The sequence below is a fragment of the Mesoplodon bidens genome (genome assembly GCF_964165515.1).
Source record: "Mesoplodon bidens genome assembly, chromosome: 13".
Classification (NCBI taxonomy): Eukaryota; Metazoa; Chordata; class Mammalia; order Artiodactyla; family Ziphiidae; genus Mesoplodon; species Mesoplodon bidens.
In genome coordinates, this window is record NC_138169.1 from 74,536,906 (window position 1) to 74,562,411 (window position 25,506).

Sequence of the window (25,506 nt, forward strand, 5' to 3'; positions counted from 1 at the left end):
CTAAAAGGACAGTATGATTCCTGCTGTAAGGTGCTGGCTAATCGTTCTACCAGGAACATTGAGAACAAGCAAGCTATGTGTTTGTAGAGAGCTTTTCATGATGGTTTTCCTAACGGTTCACTGCGTTAAAGCCTATGAGGTTTGAAATGCTCCACGGGGGAGTGGCCACCTCCACCTGGACCTGGCCCCCTCCTCCAGGCCTGCCCTGCCCCTCACATCACAGAGCACTTCTGCTCTGCTGTCTGCCTGATTTCCGTGAAGGTGGCCTGGGCCTTTTCTTTTATGGTGTCCAAGTCCATGTTCTGAAGGTTCTGTAACTGCCCGAGAATAGAATCCTTATCTTCCTCCTCTTCCTCATCCTCATCTACCATTTTCCGGAGATCTTCAGGCAAATCCACATCATCTCCAGCCATCTGGATTTGGTTCTCATCCATTTCACTCTGTGTGGCAAAACAGACACGGAGATAGAGAAGCCGTTCTAAAACAAACAAACAAATCCTGAAGGCAGCAGGGAGATAGAGACCTGTTGCGGATGGATGGACGGATGGATGGATGGATGGATGGATGGATGGATGGATGGAGCGAATGGCACATTTGGCCATCTCGCAGCAGAGCCTGGGCCTGGTGCCAGTTATGGAGGCCAGACATCCCGGTTGAGATCCCTCCCCCCACTTTCACTGCACTTGGGTCGATTGGAACCTTCTAGCACAGGGGTTCTCAAAGTGTGGTCCCTGGATGGGGCAATATTAGCATCATCCAGGAACACGTTAGAAAGACAACTTCTCCGGCTCCACCCCAGGCCTACTGAATCAGAAACTCCGGGGTGGGGTCCAGCAACCTGCATTTTAAGAATCCCTCTCCTATCCCGCTGATGCCCAAAAAGTTTAACCAACTCCGCCTCAGGGCAGCTCTGCAAGCTTTGTTGTCTATCAGCCCCAGGCTGTTGTGACCCAGGGCTCCCACTCTGGAGGGTGGGGTTTGGGTTCACAGGGCCAGACAGTGCTCCCTCGATCCAACCATCTCTCTTCAGGGGCAACGTCTGTTTAACCATCGCCCCTTCCCTCCCTTCTACTAGATGCAGAATCACCTCAAACTCAGCTTTACATCCTTGTCACCTGGAAGCGAGTCTGGCGCACAAACCAGCTTATTAAGTGAACCGTCCAGCACCGTCTAGCCTTGCGTGTCGCCGATGCCTTACAATTTCCTTTTGTGGTCCTAGTTGTGGCTGTCCCACGATCTCTTAGTTCCTGCCGCCTGGCCTCTGAAATCCCTTTACCCTTAGGCTGCAGAGCCCTTTGTTTTGTAACAGAGAAGAATCTAGAGAAAACGTTTCTCTGGGAAAGGCAAGGGTTTCCTTTCTCAGATGGCTGCTCTCGGATATAATTTTCTGAGAGGTCTCAGATATAAATTTCTGAGGTTGTAACGTGAGGCAGACTGGGCTTTGGGGACACAGAAGATTAAAAAGAGCACTAGAAAAGTGAGTGATGGGAAAGATCTAAGTGATCTTGTGGTCTAAGTGGTGGGAAAGATCTAAGCAGACTGTAGGGCCCCCCTCAAGGATGTAGTGACCAGCCTGGAATTTGTTACCAAAGGCATGAAAAACCACACAAAGGCAAAACGATCATCTTAGTCTTTTTTTTTTTTTGCGGTACACGGGCCTCTCACTGCTGTGGCCTCTCCCTTTGCGGAGCACAGGCTCTGGACGCGCAGACCCAGCGGCCATGGCTCACGGGCCCAGCCGCTCCACGGCACGTGGGATCTTCCCGGACCGGGGCACGAACCCGTGTCCCCTGCATCGGCAGGTGGACTCTCAACCACTGTGCCACCAGGGAAGCCCCGATCATCTTAGTCTTAATCAGACTGCATTGATTTGATTTGAGAAAGATTTGGGCACCTGCCAAGTCCCCACTTCTGATGCTCTGTAGCTCCAGGCTTCTCCAATGGCCTTCGAGAGGCTGGAGGCCACAGCCTTTCCCCAGAGCTCCTTCTTTTATTTGGTTCTCTGGGTAAAATGACAGCAAGCCTGGCTCCAGAAACAGGTTGAGAGGCCGACTTTTTTTTTTTTTAACTCGAAAAGATTTATTCTAAACATTAAAAGTTGACATAATTTGTTACAAAATGCAGCAAAGGGCTTTTGACATTTTCCCCCAAACCAAACTTCAGTTTAGGCAAAACCAATGTGAACTTCACTCAGGATGAGGTTGTAAAAACTCCCTCTGGGCAGGGTATGCCATCATGTTGGCGGCCCCAGGGCACCATCCAGGGCACCATCGGCAGGGGCGGGTGTGAGGCACCAGGGTGGATGCCTCAGCTCAGCCGTGATGGACAGGTTCCCCCATTGTGGCCCTTGCTCCGTTATTTTCCTTTTGCAAACACAGTTGAGCTAGCTTCACAGAGGCAGTTAGCCAGCCAAAGAGCGAAGTCTCAGTTTTGTCTGGAATGATCTGACATGATATCTCTGCTGATCCTGTCCACCAGCTCTGCGCTCTTTTTTTGTGTTGTCCACACACGGTCATGGAGCTCAGCGGCTCACCTTCCAACGTGGAACTTCTAGATTACCTGCCCTGCCCTACACAGAGTTCCCTCTTCGTATTTAACTTCCTTGCTTTCTTTCCCCACCTCAGGAGGCAGACTTCTGATGCTGAGAAGACAAGGATGCCTTTGGGCGGCGTGGTTCTCACCAGGCCCTCCCAGGAGACCCCTGGGAATGGCGACTCTCAGTGTCGACTCCCCAGGTGAGAGAAGCTTCTCTGTGCACTTGGCCAGGCCTCTTCCCCTCAAGGCGCTTAACGGATTAATTAGTTCCTCGTCAAACTGGTGTGGGGATTAATTAGTTAATCCCCAGGGGCTCCCAGCCAATCCTCCATTTCTGTTTATTTTTAATTTACCTACCCTCGAGGTTGCCTCCCTTTGAGGATGGTCCTCAGGGCGTTTTTACAGGGACGGGAGGGAAAGCGGGGCCTCCTGGCGATTCTCAGTCCATGTAAATGCGGGACCCCTGCCCACACATACACGATTTGCAAAGGCATTGCTGAGAATTCTGGCACCCCCGCCCCTCTGGTTCGTAATAAGATCTCTGCACATGTCACCAGGTTCAAACCTGGACAGAGTAGCTGCTGGGGGCCTGGAGGGCCAGGCAGCTAGAGGGGCCAAAGGGCCAGCGAGCCAGCCAGTTGGTGCCCGAAGAGACCCGACGCACTCAGGAGGGCTCCCGGGCCGGTGCTCCCCAGCACTCTCTCCACCAGGCAGCTCAGTGCCCGGCCTCGCTGCTTTGGACCAGGTCGGGTTTATTTTTACCTCCTTCCACTGGCCCAGGGAAGGGAGGGTAGTGGGGTTCCACGTTGCCTCCCAACTCACAGAGGGGATCTGGATCGGCACAACTTCTAGCCAAGTGGTTCTCAAAGTGGGGTCCCGGGGCCAGCCACAGCAGCATCTCCTGGAATCTTGTTAGAAATGCACATTCTCACCCAGACCTGCTGATTCGGAAGCTGGGGGCGTGGGCCGAGCCATCTGTGATTTAGCAAGCCCTCCTGGTAATTCTGGTGCTTGCTAAAGTTTAAGAAGCCCCGCTCCACACTCCTTGAAGACGGGGGCTGTAACTTACTCATCAGTAAGTCTCAGAACCCAGCGGAGTGTCTGGTGTGTCGCCACAGACAGTAGATGTTTATTGGTGAGCCCGTTGTCAGGGACTATAGCAGCCTTAACAACACTTGAATGTGCAGGCCCTCTTTCCTGTCAAGAGCTCTGTTTCATAGCTACTGACTTGTTTATCTTTACACTCCCGTGGAGGCAGTGCAGCCTAGAGGTCAAGCGTTGGTTTGAGAATCAGATTACCTGAGCATGAAGGTGACTGCCACCACTTACAGGCTGTGTGACCTTGGGCACCTAACACTACCTCTCTGAGCTTTATTTCCTTATTTATAAACTGGGGTTATGTTATTTGCCTAAGAGTTACAGAAGAGTAATTCAATGATAACTGAATTATTTGGAATAGATTAAGCACATATATAATTATATTATATATAATTAAAGGTAGATGCTCCCGAATGTAATAACCTTCAGAGGGAGGGGGAGGGGGATGCGCACTGGATAGTCTTGACTCTGCACGTGGTGCTCAGCCCCGTCAGAAGGCCTCGCTCTCCTGGCCCCTTACCTCTGGCCTGGGAATGAACCCTCCCTCCGTTCACTCCAGAGGCTCAGCGTTCCTAGCAAACTGGGCCTATTCATTTCCCTTTTAGCACGAGGCCCTCAATTTTGCGAGAAACCTGCCCAGAGGGTCCAGCTCCCCTCACCCCTTGTCAGGCTCACCCTAATGTTTGTGGGACACAGAGGATAAATACTGATAGAGGTCCCTGGCTTAGACCTGTACCTCTTTTTTCCCCAGTCCCTGGCTCCATCCTTCCATGGGAAGCTTGTGTGTATGGTTCCCCGTATGCAGACCGCCACCCTACTTTTCAGGCCCAGTGGTACTCAGGCCAGCAGCTCAGTGTACCCTCGAGAGGACAGACCTGGTGCAGAGGCCTGGGCAGGCCCCAGCATGCATTTAGGCAGGCGGTTCAGGGCATTGGGCAGCCAGGGCCCGGGGCAGGTGGTGCTGTTTGTCCAGTCTAAGGGCGGCACTGGGTGTGGTCAATGGCTGTGGTCAGAGAGTCCTATGACCACCAGCCTTCTAGAAGGACAACGCTACTGACTGTCCGTCAGAAGCGCCATTGCTGCAAGTGATGATTCTAGTACTGGAATCAATTTTCTTGGGCTGCCGCCTGTGCCCTGGGCACATTGTAACTAAGCGTAGGACAGCCAGGCAGGGCTAGTGAGTGGCTAGAGGACCAAACGAAGTCCTCTGGAACCGAAACTGAACTCCCGGACTCGCAAGCACTGTGGGTCAGCTGCAGACCTAGGACAGGCCAAGGGTCCGGGTCCCTCCCATTTGCAAAAAGCTGCAGCCACCCCAGACCCCTATCCTGCAGAGGCGGCTATGACAGTGGGAAGACTGTGGGATTTAGAGTCGGGAGACTGCTTCTGTCCTTCGCCCACTGCATGACCTTGGGCAAGTCACCTTACAATCTGATGCCCACCAGGAGGGACCCTCAGAGGATTACTGAGCAGATCGAACGAGACATATTGTGAAACGGCCTTGTAAGCGTCTCAGCTCTGGACAAACAGTAGCTGTGGTTATTAATATTTTAGAGGACAGCACGGTGTCAAGATCCCTGCTGAAAGGATCCCTGGGAGAAAGAAGGTGTGCACAGTGAAAGAGAGGGTGGGAGAGTACCAGCCCGGGACAGAGCAAGCAATTCAGGCCCGTCTATGGGATTTATACAGGGGACCCTGGGCCTTGTCTCTCCCTCGCATGACAAACCACCCTGCTGATAGGACCTTGTCTGCAACTCACACAGTGAAAGTCTTTTCCTGACTTTCTGCTGCTCCAGGTTGGGAATGCTAGGAATATTTTGACAGAGTTTACGCATCAAGAAAAGGCAGCAATGCCTCATCACAGCCCACGAGCACAAATGTGGTGACAGCCAATACAAATCAGCTCCAGGGAGGGAGGGGAAGTTTGGCGCTGAGAACCGTGGTGTAGGTGAATAAAGGAATGAATGAATGAGGGAGGGAAAAAGTGAAGTGAGCCAGCATATAAAGAGGAACTTAGAGGCTATACTTCATTCTTCGGGGTTCTGTTTCAGAAGTCTTCTCTTTTCTAGAAAGCTGATCAACTTGCGATATTGTTTAATGCAGTTAAGAACTAATTATTTTTATGCTGGCTGACCAGAATCAGTTTTAATCTCCTGCTTTTTAACCAGATTTATAATCTTAATTGCCAGTGCTGAATGCCCCATTATTTAAATAGCCCCAAAGCCTGCATTGTTATTCCCTGTGACTGATTTCTGACCTTTCTCTGAAGGGTTAGCATGACCCTGGATTCAGACTTCCTACATCCTAATCTTGATAAACTGGCCTTCATCTTGTACCAGACTGGAGATATGATGATAAACTATCTTACATGGTTATATGATCAAAAACCTGAGTATTTACCACTTAGAGTCCAGTCAGTCAAGCACACACCAGTTTGTTTGATACAAGGTAGATTTGATTTTTTTTTTTTTTTTTTTCGGTACACGGGCCTCTCACTGCTGCGGCCTCTCCCATCGCGGAGCACAGGCTCCAGTCGCGCAGGCTCAGCGGCCATGGCTCACGGACCCAGCCGCTCCGCGGCATGTGGGATCTTCCCGGACCGGGGCACGAACCCGTGTCCCCTGCATCGGCAGGCGGACTCTCAACCACTGCGCCACCAGGGAAGCCCGGTAGATTTGATTTTGGTTTTGGTTTGTTTCCTTATTTTTGGTCTACAGGATACCAAACAGCTGGGTTAATGGATTTCTTTCCCGTGGACGAGTTGATCTAATATTTGATGTTTTACCTATTTCTGAGGCTCACCCATGTGAGCAGTCACCTGTTTGCATAAACCACCCCTCACTGTCCTGGCCCCTAGGCAAGGTGACGGCACCCCCTGGCTCCCATCCTGCCAGAGCTTACAAGACATTGGGAGGGTGAGGTGTAGATCGAAGGATACAGCCAGTCAACAAACACCTCTACAGAGAGGAAAAGGGGGCATGGCCTGCTTTGCCGAAAGTGAGGAGGAATTCGGGCTGGACCAGGAGGGAGGTGGGTGTGAGGCCCTTGGGGGCTCGGCTTCAGCAGAAAGCCTCATCCTTGCTCTGATCAGATGCTGCTGAAGAACTGAGTTTATGTTTTCTCCCTGGGGACAGTGGTTCTCAACCCTCTCTGTACCTCTGAATCCTATGTAAAGTGTCGAAAAACACGATGGTCAGGCCCCACCCCCATATTTGGCTCTAGGGATCTGTGGCAGAGACCCAGGCAATAGAGTTTTTAAAAAGCTTTCCCGGGACATTCTAACGCATGAGTTGGTGTTGAGACCTTGTCCCGGGCTTGCTAGCTGCAACTTCTGCTACACCACACCGTCTTTCCCTCTTTAGCTACTTAAAGAGCCCTCAGCATACCCAGAATGGGACAGAGGCTGTGGATTTGACTCCTCGAATACAGTTTTCAGTTTTTAAAAAAAATAATTAATTAATTTGGTTGCGCCAGGTCTTAGCTGCAGCAGGCGGGCTCCTTAGTTGCGGCATGAGAACTCTTAGTCGCGGCATGCATGTGGGATCTACTTCCCTGGCCAGGGATCAAACCCGGCCCCCCTGCACTGGGAGCGCGGAATCTTAACCACTGCGCCATCAGGGAAGTCTCCCAGCCGTCAGCGTTTAATGTTTGATTGAGAGGGTGCACACACAGGGCCCCTCGTGGGATGAAATGTTCCCACTGTGTCCATCTTAAACTTCTTTCCTTTATGCAGACGTTCCAGAGGGACTCAAGAAGCTCTTAGAGGCTGCTTGTCCAAGCCTGTCCTTTACAGATGAGGAAACCGAGGTCCTGGGAGGCGAAGATACTTGCATAAATGTCATTCTGCTTGTTAGGGGACAAGAAACCAGCCCTGCCGCCAGGTCTCGCAGGAAAATGTGGCCAGTGGGTTGGATTGGCTTGGAGTTGAATCTTGCCACTTACCAGCTGTGTGACCTTGGGAAGTGCCATTCCCTCTCTGAGCCGCTCTTCTTATCTATGAAGGGGAAATGATATCTACCCACCTTCCAGGGTGGCTGTGAGGACTAAGTGAGAAAGTGCGGCTAAGCGACACATCCAAATCCGATGACTCTTTCTTCCCTTCCCAGGCTCCCCCCAGGATCTTCAATCCACGGCTCTTTCAAGGGCGTGAGTAAAAGGAGCAACTGAACGAGGGCAGCAAAGGGAGGAGCGGGAAGGCACGGCCCCTAACGGGCCTCTGATGGCCTCCCTGTGCTGCCACCAGAAACAGCTGCTCAGAAGCAGGAGGTCTCAGTGTCTGGGACCCTGCCAGGCAGCCCCGAGAGCTCCTGATCTGAAGGAGGCGGGCGAAGAAAGCTTCACAAAATCGTATCTGTTTGTAAGAGGCAACTTTCAAATTCAGTTCTAATGGAGCTTTCAATGTACTACATTTAAAGAAACTCTACTGATAGATTTTCTTCTGTCTTCATCTTTGTTCAAAGTGAACGATGCCCTTAATACAGCAGACAAACACCAGGTGTAACTAAATCGTATAGCTCAGCAGGGAGCATGACATTATTTTTCAATGACTAACCTAGACTGACAATTCTGTTAATAGGATTTAGGGTTCATTGTGGAACTGTTTTCTCTTATTAATTTGGCTTGACTTACATATACATTTTGAATTGACTAGAAAGAGGGGCACCTTTGTTTTTAGAGAAAAATCTTGTGGCTTTATTTAAAATGTATTACTTGCTCTATTTGCAAAAAATATATATCTTAATTATTATATAAAGTAATTCTGTATTTTATACAAAATCATAATGTCGAATCCAGTCTTGTTCTTTTCATGAAAATTGATTTTAATATAACTCTTATGGCTGATAGATTCCTTCTGCTATTTTTTTTTTTGCGGTACGCGAGCCTCTCACTGTTGTGGCCTCTCCCGTTGCGGAGCACAGGCTCCGGACGCACAGGCTCAGCGGCCATGGCTCACGGGCCCAGCCGCTCCGCAGCATGTGGGATCTTCCCGGACCGGGGCACGAACCCGTGTCCCCTGCATCGGCAGGCGGACTCTCAACCACTGTGCCACCAGGGAAGCCCCCTTCTGCTATTTTCAATACTTTGTTCTTTGTTTTTCTTTTTTCCCAATAACATCGATCATTCAGCAAACCTTTTATGTGTGTGTGTGTGTGTGTGTCTATGTGTTTGTGTGTAGTTTGTGCATATGTATGTGTGCGTGGTGTGTGTGTGTGCATGCATGTGTGTGTGTGTATGTTCAGCTTCTACATGTCAGACACCATGCAAGGCCCTGATGACAGAGACAAAACCTCAGCCCCTTTGTTAAGAAGCACACAATCCAGCAGGTGAGAGTATTCAGGTTGGAGAGATGGCATAAGAGACATGCGCTCAGGTATTACGTGAGCACGGAGGAGGGGAAGGGGAGGGAGGTCATGGAAGTTTCTGGAAGAAGTGGCACTAGACCAATGTCTTACAGGAAGGAAAGAGGTCACAAGGAGCAGGGTGTAGGGGATGCGAAGCAGGAGAGTAGTATAGTCCAGGCAAGGGGTAGCAAGAAGTGAGGCTGGAAAGTTAGGAGCCACATCATGGTGTACAGGCCAAGGGGGTTGGACTTTGTTCTGAAAAGTCATGGTAAACCTTCGTTGTTTTTTTTTTTTTTATAAAAACGGGAGGAGGGGACTTCCCTGGTGGCACAGTGGTTAAGAATCTGCCTGCCAATGCAGGGGACACGGGTTTGAGCCCTGGTCCGGGAAGATCCCACATGCCGCGGAGCAACTAAGCCCATGCGCCACAACTACTGAGCCTGCGTTCTAGAGCCCATGCGCCACAACTACTGAGCCCGCATGCCACAACTACTGCAGCCCATGCACCTAGAGCCCGTGCTCCGCAACAAGAGAAGCCACTGCAATGAGAAGCCTGTGCACCGCAACGAAGAGTAGCCCCACCCGCTGCAACTAGAGAAAGCCCTCACGCAGCAACGAAGGCCCAATGCAGCCAAAATAAATAAATAAATAAAACAAAAAATAAATTAATTAAAAAAATATATTAAAAAAATGGGAGGAACAGAATCAGTTTGCATTTTGGAAACCTCACTCTGCAATTTTGAGGGGAGCAAGACAAAGTCAACAATCTACTTGACGTATTGTAGTAAAATTGCTGAGAAGTGATGAGCCCTGCACTTGGGGATGAGCTGAGAATGACTTATGAGTTGAAATGACAGTGACCTGGTGATTTGCTCCATGTGGGGCTGGAGGAGGAGGGACGAGGCAAGGGTGATTCCAGGGGGAGTGCTGGGGGGAGCCCTCGGTGGAGGTGGAGCCTGCAGGAGGCGCAGGGCTGGGGGAGGATCGGTGTCTGTCCTGGATCTGAGCTAAGAGGTGCCCGAGCAGAGGTGGACGCAGTGGTGAAATTTAGGGAGGAGGTCTAGGAAGGCGGTATAGATTGGAGTCATCAACTCACACCTAAGTGGCAGCTGAAAGCAATAGAAGACGCAGCCATTCAGGGAGAATGTGATGGCTTGAGTGGGACAAAGAGCAATGGAGGAAACACCCCTGGATATTCAGAAATTTGGGGGCAGTCAGGGGAAGGGTAACCCTTGAAAGAGACAGAGAAGGAACAGTTTCAGGAGAAAGAGAAGGAGAAGGATGGTATCCAGAAGCTGAGGAGGAAGCAATGAGCTAAAGGAGGCAAAGAAATTTCTGGTCCAGGAAGAACTGCTCCAGGAGGAGGTCCCCAAAGGAAAGAGAGGAACCATCTACCGCACTGAGACCGACCGCCAAGCGTCGGCAGGAGGAAGCCTTCGGCAGAGCAGTGGGAACAAGTCATTTAGGAAGATGCCCAGAAAGCCGCGTTCAAAGTGCTGTTTGCTTTAGTTGGGAGAGACTTGACCTCTTTTATAAAGGAGAGGCCCAGAGGGAGGAAACGCTGAAGATACAGGACAGATGATAATTAGCGGAATGAGACCCAAATCTAACATGAGCATCATGGGTTACTTTAGGCAGTTGAAGTTCCCTGATAACCTGGAATTTGAAAAGCAGAGGAAACCGACCTAAGAGTGGACGTGAACGTCCTCACGACGGAAATACTTTCCTACATACACGTCCGATTACTGTGATTTGATGCTTGTGCTTATTTGACTCCTTATGTGATGACTGAAGTGAAAAGTGGTCATCAAAAGACAAGGGTACGACCAACGGGGTTGACCTTGACGGTGCACAATAAACCTGGAGAGGAGGAGGCCTGTGCTGTTTGCCGGATACCAGGGCTGCACTCCTCCTTTCAGAGGCCACATTTCCTTTGCCCCGTTGGCAATCGACTGAAACTCTTTTTTCACAGGAAACACCAGCCAAATAATTTCTTTAGCAAATACACTTCTAATTCCAAAATGTGACATAGCTATCCTCATTAGACCTGACAGCTCCTGGGAAGACATTTTCCTCAAATCCGCTCTCTGTTGGGCCTGGGTGAGGGGACAGGCCCAGAATCGCCTCCTGCCGGTTATGTAACTGCTGTGAGTGACCGGGAGGAACTGTGAATGAGGCCCCCAGGGGTCCCCCCTTGTTAGCTGGAGGACCTGGTGAATGTGTCCAACCGCCTGTGGGCTGTTAATACTATTAGTTCGGCTGTTTACCCAACATGGATTTTATAAGACGGCACCAGGGCTGAGGATTTGGCAAACCACGAGGGGAAGGAAGGTTGTTACCAGGAGCTCAATAAGGTCCTGGTGAGCCTTGCTTTCTGCCCAGCACCGTTTTCTTTGTTAGACCGTTGTGTTCAGTTCTTAAGTCTGCCATCCTGGGTGGAGACACACGGTTTGGAGGGGGTGGGGGAAGAATGGAGCATGAAGAAGTACTGGGAAAAGACCAAAGAGGCTCAGGGGAACTTTGAGGCCTTGGGCAAGTCCCTTGATTCGCATGAGTTTCATGATGATGCATTGAGTGTACACCTATAATATGTGCTTTTCTGTATATCAAAAATGTTTAATAAAAAGAGAAATGCAGGGCTTCCCTGGTGGCGCAGTGGTTGGGAGTCCGCCTGCCGATGCAGGGGACACGGGTTCGTACCCCGGTCCGGGAAGATCCCACATGTCGTGGAGCAGCTGGGCCCGTGAGCGATGGCCGCTGAGCCTGCGCATCCGGAGCCTGTGCTCCGCAACGGGAGAGGCCACAACAGTGAGAGGCCCGTGTACCGCAAAAAAAAAAAAAAAAAGAGAAATGCAGCTCAGACCCTGGGACCAAGCAGCCAAAGCACCGTGGCAGTGCAGGAACCCACACCTGCCCTGGGAAGAGTTTAGAGAGGCCAGAGGAAGGGGCAGAGTGTGTGCTCTCCCATGTGCCCGCCTATCCTGAGGTCATGCTCGTTGCTAATGACGATACCATGTCTGTCCTACTCATGTCTTTTGATGACCTTTTTAAAAATTAATTAATTAATTAATTAATTTTTGGCTGCGTTGGGTCTTCGTTGCTGTGTGTGGCCTTTCTCTAGTTGCTGTGAGCGGGGGCTACTCTTTGTTGCGGTGCGCGGGCTTCTCATTGTGGTGGCTTCTCTTGTTGCAGAGCATGAGCTCTAGGTGCTCGGGCTTCAGTAGTTGTGGCTCACTGTCTCAGTAGTTGTGGCTCGTGGGCTCTAGTGCGCAGGCTCAGTAGTTATGGAGCACGGGCTTAGTTGCTCTGCGGCATGTGAGATCTTCCCGGACCAAGGCTCGAACCCGTGTCCCCTGCACTGGCAGGTGGGTTCTTAACCACTGCGCCACCAGGGAAGTCCCTTTTATTATTTTTTTTAAACAGTCACCACACTATACATTACATCCCCAGGACTTATTTACCTTCTAACTGGAAGCTTGTATTTTTGACCCTCTTCACCCAGTTTTTTCCACACACCCCCCGACCCTCTTGCTTCTGGCAACCACGGACCTGTTCTCTGTATCTATGAGCTTGGATTTTTTAGGTTCTCTGTATAAGTGAGATCTCCACTGATCTTTCTCTGTCCGACTTATTTCACTTAGCATCGTGTCACCAAGGTCCATATGTGTTGTTGCAAATGGCAGGATTTCCTTCTTTTTTATGGCTGGATAATAATCCATTGTATATATATATATATACTATGATGACCATTTTTTAATCATGGTAATCAGATGAGTAATCCAATAAGTGCAGTAATCAAGATGGCGAGCCCCATGAAGGGGACACAAGGAATGACTGGGGAATCTGTTGCCCCACCTCCTCACTGGCCCAGGCCTCCCTCAGCCCTGTCCAGGCTGCCATAAGGGTCCAGTACTGACCAGCCAGCCCCTCATCCCTTTCCCTCCAATTCACTGTACACATTGCCATGGCCTTGGCCTTTCCCAATCACAGTGATGCCCATGGGCACTGCCTGGCCTTCTTGGGCCTTTTTGCTCCTTATTGGAACAACTAGGAGATGAAAACCTACCACTTATATTCCAATCACGCTTTTAAGAAGGCTTCCTAAAGGTTCCACTGTGAAGGGTTCCTCTGAATAATTAAAGAAAGACCTAAGAGTTACAGGCGGTTCCATACCAGCCAGCAGCATGGGCCCCTCCAGAGAAGCTGGCTTGATACAAATATTAGAACCAAAGCATGACATTCTGGGCCTGGGAAATGACTATCCCCCATGGTCGTCATTTCCCCAAAGTCATCTCCTCTCAAGGCTGAATATTCCAATTCCTTCAATGCTTCCTCAATCACAGTCAGTCGTTTTAAAATCTCTCACCATCCTGGCTGCTGCGGAGACAGCTACAACGCTTGGTTTTCTAGCTGTTTCCCCGCGTGCCAGGGGAGGATCCCGCTGCTCAGACACTGCCCTCCCAGCCTGTGCGCGTCGCTGTCCCGCAAGTGTGCTGCCACCTCCTGCTTCGTGACGGGGGCTCATAGCAGAGCCCACCAGGCCTTTCCAGGCTCGCTAGTGCAGCGACCGCTTTAGAACAAAATGCACAACCTGGTCCTTAATATCAAAAGAATGGGCTTAAAAAAAAAAAAAAAGTCGGGCTTCCCTGGTGGCGCAGTGGTTGAGAGTCCGCCTGCCGATGCAGGGGACACGGGTTCGTGACCCGGTCCGGGAAGATCCCACATGCCGCGGAGCGGCGGGGCCCGTGAGCCATGGCCGCTGAGCCTGCGTGTCCGGAGCCTGTGCTCCGCAATGGGAGAGGCTGCAACAGTGAGAGGCCCACGTAATGCAAAAAAAAAAAAAAAAAAAAGTGATGTCCAGAAATTTCTTTCTGTTCCTCAGCACCACCATGGCCCTTGCTACAGCACACAGTCCCCGGGGAAGAACTGAGAACATCTGAGGGGCGGTTCTTCTGGGGAAGCCTGGGTGCATTTCCCTGTGGCTGCGTCTGGGGACACCAGGGAGCTGGAAGGACCCAGATTCCTGTCCCTGTGCAGGCAGTGGCTCCTACCATGAGTACCACACAGCCAGAATCTGGCTTGGACAGGAGTGACCTGTCTGCCCAGACAGGAAGCTGCCACCCTTGGGCTGATCTTGGCCTGGGAAAAGTGTCTGTCCCTCTTTGTCCCTTTCCAGCCATGGGTGCTGTTGAAGGCCCCCTGCACCCTGTGCCTCAGTGGGTCGGAGGAGAGCATGTAACCTGTGACAGCCACTCAAGGCAAAGGAAGTGGGGCAGGTCTGCACTCCAAGCCCAAGGCCTGCATTGAGGTTGGGGTGTCGGCCACATCTGGTGAGAACTGGACAAAGCAGAATATGATCCAGGTGACGTTTTATGGCATTCTTCCTATTAATTACCATTGTTATGAATAGAGCACATCGGATTAGATAGAATACCCATGTTCTTACAAAAAAGCAGGCAGTTGTATTGTTGGGGTTTTTCACACCATAAGCAAAGTCTTGCAACATTATGTGTAGCATCCATTTTTTTTTTTTTTTTTTTTTTTTCGGTACGCGGGCCTCTCACTGTTGTGGCCTCTCCCGCTGCGGAGCACAGGCTCCGGACGTGCAGGCTCAGCGGCCATGGCTCACGGGCCCAGCCACTCCGTGGCATGTGGGATCTTCCCAGACCGGGGCATGAACCCATGTTCCCTGTATTGGCAGGCGGACCCTCAACCACTGCGCCACCAGGGAAGCCCCTGTAGCATCCATTTTTACAAAATCCAGCCATGTTATACAAGCGCCCTAGGGGGGCCTCCACCAGAAAGTAAACTCTGCGGTGAAGGATGACGTGTGGAATGCTTTCAAGTCACACTATCACTGTTTACTTGAATTGTGTTGGAACTGCGTCAGCAACTCAAAGGTCTCTGGTCAAGCCATCAGCTGACACAGGGGCAGGAAAAGTGATGCGCCTGGTCCTCTGGGGGACGGATTCTGCGACGCTTTGCTGAAAGAGTGAGCAGCGCCGGTTTCCCCCAAAGTCTCAGATAATTTTAAACCATATGGAACTCCAAACCGCTCTAAAACTTTTGGAACACCTCAAATATTAAGAGTAGAAAGAGCAGAGACCTTGGGGCCAGAAGGAGCTACATTCAAATCCTTTTGTGTGTTAAGATGCTCTTTTGCGTGGTTGAGAGGCCCAAGTTCCAGTCCTGGTTCTGTCACTCCACAGCTGTGGGGTTTTGCGAAGTCCCTTAGCCACAGCACCCCTACCCCCATCCCCCATTGGCTGCAGTTTCCTCAGGTCTAAAGTGAGGCCGTGGCATTAGATTCTTACATGAACTCAGAGGTCTCCTTCAGGGTCTATGAAAACGTCAGGTGGGTTCTCGTATGCATTGTGCATTTGAAACAGCTGTAGAAAAATGGGTACATGGGCAGCAGTGACCCACGCAACGAAAGACACTGGGCTCCGTCGTTAACAATGCATAGATTTCTTTGGGGTCCCCCTCCTCTAGCTGGCTTTAGGGAGCAGTAGCCTATGCAGATAGAGTCGCTATCACTCCAGGGAGGATATGAATCTGTACGTTATGTGGCTATAATTCTCCCCTCTTCCCATAGTTTCTGTCGGAAAGGCTCTTGTTTCAAAGGACAGCTTGGCTCAGAGATTTGGGAATTATTTTTCTCTGAAGAGCATCAGACTCATTTTACAAAGCCTGAAGGTGTCCACCCCCGAGAATTAAGGTGAGCAAGACAGTGGACTCACCAACAAAGTTCAGATACTTGTGGTTCAGGGATCTCCAATTCTTGCCTTGTTTACAAACATCAGCGTGCCCACCCCAGGGCTCCAAGACCTCTGGTTGTTATTATAAAGAAGTCAAACTTTTGTGCATAGAGATAATAACAGCAGTTAGAGCGATCATCCATGGAGCTCTTTCCACTGGTCAGGCCCTCGCCTTGTCAGGCACACCTTATTATCTCAGACAAAGACCTCAGGAAGTAGGTATCACTGCTCCCATTTTATAGATGAGGAAATGGAGGCTCAGATATATTAAAAAACCATCTGAGATTGCAGATGTCAGAGCCAGAATTGAAAGCCAGTTCTCCTTATATCTTCACCAAACAACAGAACAGTCGGCAAAAATATATCCTCAACAACAGAGATATATATATTCTTAAAAAAGCCCCACCTTTGGGACTTCCCTGGTGGCGCAATGGTTAAGAATCTGCCTTTCAACGGAGGGGACACGGGTTCCAGCCCTGGTCCGGGAAGATCCCACATGCCGCGGAGCAACTAAGCCCATGTGCCACAACTACTGAGCCTGTGCTCTAGAGCCCACGAGCCACAACTCCCGAAGCCCGCGCGCCTACAGGCCGGGCTCTGCAACAAGAGAAGCCACCGCAAGGAGAAGCCCATGCACCTCAAGGAAGCATAGCGCCTGCTCGCCGCAACTAGAGAAAGCCCACGTGCAGCAACGAAGACCCAACGCAGCCAAAAATAAATAGAATTAAAAAAACACAAAAAAGCCCCACCTTCTGGAAGAGACACAGCCAGTTGATGGTGTGTGTGGGTGTGTGTGCAAGCACGCAAGTGCACTTAATTTCTGCTTCCTTCCAAACGAGATGTGTGGTGCTTTCGTCAGATGCACCGGAGGCCGGAGGCGGGAGGCCAGGGCTTCAGCTAAGCGGCATGAATCTGCTACCACATTGCTAAACACAGCCCGGCCATCCCAGGGAGCTTCAGGAAATTCAGGCAGCAGGAGCGGAGGGACCGTGTTAGAAGTGCTGCACGCTCCCAAAATGCAGTCCCGGTGGGAAAAAGTACTAACCTGGAATAACGTGGGCAAAAAGCAAGGCACCCTTTTCGAAATTCATTGGTTGCAAATGAACATGAGTTTAAATTTTATTGTGAGTTTTCCCCCCTCAGTGAGCACGTCCGTCTTAAGATCAATGTCTCCCGGGCTCGGGGCTGTATACCTCTTCAGTGGCTTCAGCAGTGACCTTGCATGGGCAATGGGCTCGCTCCCTTTGTCTAGAGCTTGCAGTTTCTGAAGTCAGTTTTTCCAGGGATCTGCAGGGGACCCACTGAAGCAACTGGTTTAGCGGCACTTTCTAAACCGCCCAGCCCGCTGAAGCTGGCTCTCATCCCTGCGAGAGGACCATGTGCTTTGGAAGGATCTCCTTGGCTTCTCCAGGTGGAAGATGTTCTCTCAGGGGGGGTGCCCCTCTGGAAGGGGGAGTTGGACAGCCAACCCAGAAGGTGGAGGTGGAGTCGTTTAGAGGAGCTGGGCAATCCCCAGGTAGGGGAAATGAGAAGTGAGTCGGGAGCAGGGAACTGGGCCCTTGGTCACCCCTGGATACAAGCCCTGGAGCAGTGCATCCAAGCCCTGTGCCAGATCATGTCAATATATCCTGTTCCCACCTCCCAGCCAACAAAGGTAAAACAGTTGTGCAGTAGAGGGCACTGCAAGCAGTTTTCTTTTTTTTTAATTTTTATTTATTTATTTATTTATTTATGGCTGCGTTGGGTCTTCGTTGCTGCGTGCGGGCTTTCTCTAGTTGCGGTGTGCGGGCTTCTCATTGTGGTGGCTTGTCTTGTTGCAGAGCACAGGCTCTAGGCACATGGGGTTCAGTAGCTGTGGCATGTGGGCTCAGTAGTTGTGGCACACGGGCTTAGTTGCTCCGCGGAATGTGGGATCTTCCCGGACCAGGGCTCGAACCCGTGTCCCCTGCATTGGCAGGCAGATTCTTAACCACTGCGCCACCAGGGAAGTCCCTGCAAGCAGTTTTTAGTTTACGAGTCAGACCCATGACTTTTGGAGACCAGCTACTTGACCAAAGCCCAAAGGTATTTGTCCTCTCAGCCAAGATGGATAAGATGGTGCTCGGTGATCACCATCACTGCCACATCATCTCCAAAAGGAAGGAACGGATTGTTCCTCTGAAGTGGAGGAAGAATGTCATAGAAGTTAAGACCCTGGGCTCTGTTTTGCCTGGCAGCATGGCCCTTGGCCGGAGGGTACTTACTCTCTTTCTTCCTCTGTTTCCTCTAAGAAACCTACAAGACTGTCCTGAGGATTAAATGAATTGATATGTGCAAAGCACTTAGAACAGTGCCTGGCACTTAGGAAGGAGCTCAAGAAATGTCAGCTGTGATGATTATCCCCATTGTGCATTTATATATAGATGTTCTATAGTCTTTAGATAAATTTACATAAACAGGTATTACTCCATTTTGTTGAGAGAAAATGCAAGTTCAGAGGTTAAAAGACTGGAATCTAGTTTTTATGAATAAGTTCAATGCTATTTTCACTATATCAGATACCTCAATTATGATTAAGGCATATACATATATTTATGTATTATATATATGTACATCTATGTGTGTGTATATACATGTTTTATATATATATATATATATATATATATATATATATACACCCATGAGTGTGACCCTTTGCTGATAATCAAACACTTTCCATTTCTTATTACGTAAAAAATGACTGGATGTTTACTGTGCTGAGTGTCTCACCTTTGGGAGTCTGTACTTTTCTCTGAGGTGAACTCTGAGGCACGCCCTCTCTGCCTTTTTTTGTGTAAAGGCAGCATCTCTTTCCATCCTAAAAGTAAAAGAATAGAATAAAGAATCAAAGGACGAAGAGAGCTAAGGCCATTCCAGCCCCTGCTCAGAGGAGCCAGACACTGGGACACACCTTCTTAGTTCCCACTGCCGGCAGACAAATGGGAAATAGGGGAGTTTTTCCTATATCCCCAAATTTCTGCCTCTCTGTCATTCCACTATCATAACTCAGTACAGACCCTAAATCCCAAAGACAGCTCAGTTCTGGGAATCTCTTTCTGATGCACCCCGGGAGAGGGGCAGGGTGATTACTCCTGATGTAGACCTGACCTCACTATGTTTCTCTAAGTACAACCTGGGACCACAAGCGTCAGAATCACCCAGAGCGCTCATTAAGAATGCAGCTTCCCAGTCCGACTGCATTGTGGAGCGAAGCTACATTTTAAAAATCATTTTGTTTCTTATTTTATTATATTTATTAGGGGTTAACACATTTAGTTCTTCTGAAATGCTAGGTGTATGAGCTGATGACAAAGGATGTTGAGTGTTATTCTTGGGACATAAATTTTATTAATTTTTTAGTTAAAAAAATTGAAATATAGTTGCTGTACAATATTGTGTTACAGGTGTACAATATCGTGATTCACAATTTTTATTTTTTTGGCCGTACCATGTGGCATGTGGAATCTTAGTTCCCTGACAAGGGATCGAACCCGTGCCCCCTGAAGTGGAAGCGCAGAGTCCTAACCACTGGGCTGCCAGGGAATTTCCCCCTCCCCCCTTTTCCCCACAATTTTTAAAGGTTATACTCCATTTATAATTATTATAACATATTGTCCGTGTTCCCTGTGTTGTGTTACAATATGTCCTTGATGCTTATTTTATACATAATAGTTTGTACCTGGGACATAAGTTTTAAATTCTACAGAACACTTATTTTTATGGAAAAAAATGTTTGGAGCAAACCCCTAGCATCTCCTTCTACTTCCTTTCCTGATGCCCTTTATTAAACCCTTATGTGGACTTTCCACATATCTATTTAAGGTCCGGGTCCATCTCCACCTATGCTGCCTTGATTCTGCAACATTCCCAAAGTGGAAGACATTTTTGAGTTTTTCATTTTTTTTGGCCACACCATGCGGCATGCGGGACCTTAGTTCCCTGACCAGGGATCGAACCCACGCCCCCTGCAGTGGAAGCGTGGAGTCTTAACCGCTGGACCGCCAGGGAAGTCCCCAGTTTTGAGTTTTAAAGGATGTTCTCCTTCAGATCTCTGCAGAGCTGTGTTTCCACAAGACAGTTACACTCAGTGACTGAGAGTCTGAGATTCAGTTATTATTCTGTTCATTTAATTTCACCAATAAATTGTGATAGAATTCCAAACTCTGAGCTACAATAATGTGGAACTTTTAAAAAGCACTTGAAATCCTTGACAGCTGAAGCGGGGACATTTAAAAAACATACGGCAGGGAATCCAATTGTGAAATGTTCCCTCTGTAATCTTACCAAAGAGAGATGTGTTCTGGAAATGATGCCTTCGTCCAGGGGAGAAAACACACCTGCTCCTCTCTTCCCATTGTTGCCATTTATAAACCACCAAGTCTTGCAGACGTTTTCTTCCCAGCGTCTCTCATAACTACCCCTTTCATTTTAACTATAGCAGTCTCACAAATGTTCCATTACTCCATACCGTATCTTGTGCAGTGATTCTTTAAATAGTAGTCTGTTGACTAAAGTATTCTATCAGAAGAGCTGGAAGCAGTGCTGTGCTGGCAAACGTATCTCAACCAGCTCTTTGGGGAAAGATGCTGTTTGTAGAACTTGCCAATTTCCATGGTGTAAATACTCCCACCCGGGCGGATTTCAAACTATCAACTTGATGTCGCTGAATGAGGAATTGGGGAGAGATGAACACCATCAGCTTTCATGAGTCAGCGCAGGCTGCTGTAGGTCAGCTCCAGCATGTCACTGGCTGGAAGATTAATTTTTCTCAAGCACTGTTTAAATCAGCTCCTCTTGAATTCAGCAATCTCCCTGGGCCTCTACTGCCTGGCATGGAAACAGCAAATATGGTCTGTCCACTTTTCTCTATCATAAATACTATGCTGGGCCACTTGACTGGCCACTTAAACGGCCCTGGCCGTTTAAATGATCTCCCTGCTCCCATCATAGCCCCACAATTGAGAAGCAACACTTTTAACAAACTCCCTCGGAGATTCTTATGCAAGCTAAACAGGGTCACCTTCACAACACCATCCATCAACCAGACTCCAGTAAAAATTTAAAAACATAAAATAAACAAGGTCACCTTCTAAGCCCCAATTTAGGTTCAGTGTTCCCTTCCTTCCCTGTTTGGAGGGAGGCATCCTCAAACAAGGTAGGGTATGGATTTCCATAATGCTCTGCGGGTGGCCTCATTGGACTTGTGATGGTGCTGGTTTGAAGTGGGCTCCCTCGCTCACGATGATCCAGAGAGAAGTGGACACCTTCGGGGATGTCTGTGAAGCTCACATTCACCACCTCTTCTCCCAGGTGCCCAAAGAAGTGCATTATTGGAGGCTATATTTATATACCTGGCCCCGCCCTCTGGCTGTACAGGATTGGACCAAGCTGGATAAATGGACTTTCTTCTCTGGGAATTCAGGTTTGGGACTGAGAAAGAGACCAGTAGTGTGGCTCGAGCTGTAATGGGTGAATTTGGGGGATGTCGGCTGCCATTTTTCACTGGCCACGTGGTTTGGGTAGAGGATCAAGTAGAGGGCTGACTGCCCCGAAAGAACAAAGCAGCCGTACTGAGGTGGAAGCCATGGCAAGAGATTGAAAATGAGGGCTCGTGGCTTCTCAGCAATGCTCTGGTCCTGGTTCAGGCCCATATGAGTCCTGGGGGGATTTCTGTTATGGGTTTGGTGAAGCATCTTTGCATGAAGCATGATTTGCCTTAAAATAAATTCCCTGTTTTCATTTTTAGGTGGCTAAATTGGTTTCTATTTCTTGACTCCAAGTTTTGGAATCATCTTTTTTTTCACTGTAATAGTTGCTCTCATTTATACATTTTATTTTTTTATTGAATATTGATTTACAAGGTTGTGTTAGTTTCAGGTGTACAGCAAAGTTATTCAGTTTTATATATATACATATACATATTCTTTTTCAGATTCTTTCCCCTTATAGGTTATTACAAAATATTGAGTATAGTTCCCTGATGCCTACTTCTTTATGTTGTATTCTATTCTAGGTGACGAAGCTCTTGAAAACTCAAGCAATGGACTGGAAGTCATGCCTCTTGCCATGAGAAAGCAGGCCAGCCTCACCGTCCTGCTACTATTGCTTAAATTGGTTGATCACATAAATGTATCTCACACACACACACACACACACACACACACACACACACACACACAGCTGAGTAGCTGGTAAATAACCCAATCCACTGACTGACCATACCATTCGACTATTTCGGTCTTTCATCTGTCCAGATATAAAATTAAGTAAAACAAGGTCATTAGTTAATCAAACAGATGCCATATCTGTGACCAGATTTATTGCTCGGACATATTGAGTGATATTTTAATATCAGGTATATAGTCTATATTTCTGACCATTTTCTTTTTATTGGGCCCCTTGAGCTGAGAACATTTGGTGCTATTGTTCTGCTTCTGTTTCTTCATTATACGTTTTTTTTTTAAACATCCAAGGAATGATGCCTTTTTTTGCCTAAGTATTATTCTAGCACAAACATTATTTTTGCAGTTGCATTTTTTAAAAAAAACGATCTTACATTTACCGCAGAGCCAAGCCTAATACATTCTAGGTAGTTTTATAAGTCACAATTTCTTTCAGGAAAAAATACAATAGACAAGGTTTCCATTAAATGCAGGCTTTTATGCTTTCTTAGTTTCCTCCAGGTCATTAACCCTTTCACCTCTAATCATCTTAGCAATAGGACCTAGGCAACTATTATGTAATTGATCATTAGCAAAACAGCCATGGTGGCAAAAAGAAATACTTTTGTAACATATGATGTACACTTAACTTCAAGATTGATGCTTCAATACTCAGTTGATTTAAGACTCAAATTAATTCTACCTTAAACTTTAAAAAATTACATCTATATTACACATATTTAAAGATCAGTCTTCAGCAGTGAAAAATCGGTGATATTCACATTCCATAATACCCAACTGAAATGTTACTGTTTTATTTTTATTACATTTTATATAGCCAGAAGAATGTCCTTATTTTTTGGAGGTATATAGCCAAAGTATCTAGGGGTAAAGTATCGTGATGTCTGTAATTTACTTTAAAAATGGTTCTCTGTATCTATCTACGTTTCCATGTATCTATCTATGATCTAACCAGATAATCATCTATAAGCAAATATGGCAAAATGTCAACTGTCAGTTTTATGCCATAGGTATATATGGGCATTCATTATACTGTTGTACTATTATGCATCTTTAAATTTTTCATAATAGGCAGTCCACACATTTATTCAGTCTTTGAGAAGCCAAGTTTTATGACATAATTGTCATGTTGCATTTTCTAGGCTTTTTTTTCTGCACATGTAAGATCAAGAACACTGTACTCTATGTTCTTTAAGGTCCTCTTCCAAGTGCAAAGTCTGAATTTTCACAATTTGAAAGCTTTCTACTTGCTAGGAGGGTGAATTTCCTGACGACTGTAAAGTTATTTAGGCACAGTTTTTCATTTGAACAATTGAGGTCAATTAAAATGTGTCTGGATCAGAAAGTGTTCAGTGGCTTTCAGGACAACATGCAGATTTATTTCGTATTTTTCATTTCCATTCATACAAGTAGGACATAGTAACTGATGATGCTAGGAAATGGTTCACTTTAGCAGAACAGACTTTCCTCAGGTTAGAAGCAAACAGCACGAGGAAAGGCATCTAAAGAGCAAAGAGGTAGAAATTGGGGAGCTGAAGACAGTACGGCCAGAATGAATTTCTTTGTGCTTTTAAAAGGAAATGAAGTTGCATGTACTCACTTCTCCTCGATCACTTGCTTTTGGTATTCCTCATATTCCTCTCTAGTCATCCCCTGAGCTGCTGCAGGATCAGATGTACCTCCTTCTTCTTTTTTTTCTTCAGACCTGCCACCAAGTCCTAAATTCTTTACCTGATTACTTATCATAGTTTTCATAAGGAAAGCCATTGTTTCTGCCCCAGAAAAATACCAAAAACTCAGACAAAACCTGAAGGAACCCCCCCCCAAAAAAAAAAACCTCTAAATATCTTCAACGACAGCTACACATTTAAAAGCAGAGGACTTTGCACAGGCTCATCTATTCAAGGGCATAATGATACAGAAGAGTGGTGTGTGCGCTGTAAGCTGGATTAAAGAGGTGAACTCCTTAGTATAGAGAGGCAGATGGTTCAGATTACTAAAGCATACAATCAGACGCAACTGACTACTTTCTGAACTAATACACTAAGCTAATTTCAGAGGGAAAAAAAATCCTTCACATTATCCATCCCTCTCCCTACCCATTTCTAAATTTTAACTTATAAGCCAGCAGGGCTTCATCAAGAGTTGGTTCAATTAAATTAATCAGAGCAGACTGATTATATGGCTGTAGTGGAATTTCCAAATTCCAGCCCTTGAGGACAACATCCTGTTGAAAACTGAGTCCAATGAGACTCAAAACCCGAAATGCTTCATTAAGCAAAAATAATCCTTTGATCCATCATTTTATCTCATTGGACGCTAAGTACTATGCAGGGATTTGCTTGAATTCTATACTGTTTCAGGGGTTACTGTGTCCTGTACATAAATACCCAACCGAGGCAAGTGTAAAAGGGCAAGCCAGAGGGGTCCTCCGCTTACATCTGGATTACCCTAGCCAGCTCCTGCATCGTTACACTTCTGCATGGAAATGAGGCGCTGGATACTTTAACTGCTCTGATCCAGAAGGTAAGAACATATGAGTCAAATCATCAGTGTGTATCGAGGTCACCTTTTCCTCTTACACGCAGTCACTTCCTGGGTGCTCTATTTAAGCTCACTGGTGTTACTTGGAGAAAACTTTTGACAATGTTTTGTAACACGGATTCTCAGTGGCTGTGGTTTTCTCCAGGTCAAGGGAGGAATTTGAGCATGGCTAAGACTTTAATCTATGTTAGTATCTTTCTAATTAAAGCACTCCAAGAGCAGGTGGGGCAGAGGGGAAAGATGCAGCCTATTAGTAACCTATGCTTATTATTTTATCTGTAGGCATGGGCCCTTTCAGGAAATAGATGACTATCCCTCAGATTGTACAGAACTATATAAACTGGATTTTTGCCTAAAATGCTTTTTTTAAATGTATTTTAAGATCTGCTTTTCATCTTACTAACCAATTTAAAATTGTTGCTAAAATGGTCTCAATTTGAAAGATTAACAAAGATTTAGGGTGAAATAGAAACTTTTCTCGGTGTTCTCTGATTGAGAATGTACATTCATACTTAGCTCCACTTCCACTTTAAGATGTGTTGCCTGGGACTTAATACATTCAAACCATGATCTCTAAATTATTATTTAAAATAAAAATCCATCTTATAAGTTATTCTAAGTTATTAAATTATTACATTATAAAATTATTAAAATTCCATTTTATTAGGAATTAGGAAATATGAATGGTGAGGGTTTCAATTCTCAACTCCAAAGCCAGTTGGTGAAGCAGCCTCTCCTTGTCCAGTCCTCTTCTGTCTGTCTGTGTGTGTGGGACGGGGGGAGGCTGGGGAGGGGTGGGTGTCAAGTATCACAGAAACTCTTACGTGGTAACTACATCAGTGTGACAAATGAATACTCCCTGGTGGTGCTTTATGAAATCAAATCTTCCACTGTCTTCCCAAAAGATAATTCCATTGGAAATGGGATCACGTCTTTAAAAACTTTTTATTCATTCAGCAACTACTTGCTGTGTGTGGAATCCTCCAGAAAGGGAAAATAAATACCCCAGGTGAAACAGGACAACTAGGT

The 25,506-nt window shown here is 47.3% G+C and overlaps 1 protein-coding gene across 1 annotated transcript; it reads right to left on the bottom strand.

The window, feature by feature from the left end:
• Window positions 1–212: 212 nt before the first annotated feature.
• On the bottom strand, window positions 213–23,700 carry CPLX4 (complexin 4; the record flags this gene model as incomplete). Its single annotated transcript, XM_081252621.1, has 3 exons — window positions 213–440; window positions 18,482–18,569; window positions 23,534–23,700. The coding sequence occupies 3 exons, from the start codon at window positions 23,698–23,700 to the stop codon at window positions 213–215; spliced, it is 483 nt and encodes a 160-aa protein (XP_081108747.1).
• Window positions 23,701–25,506: the final 1,806 nt, after the last annotated feature.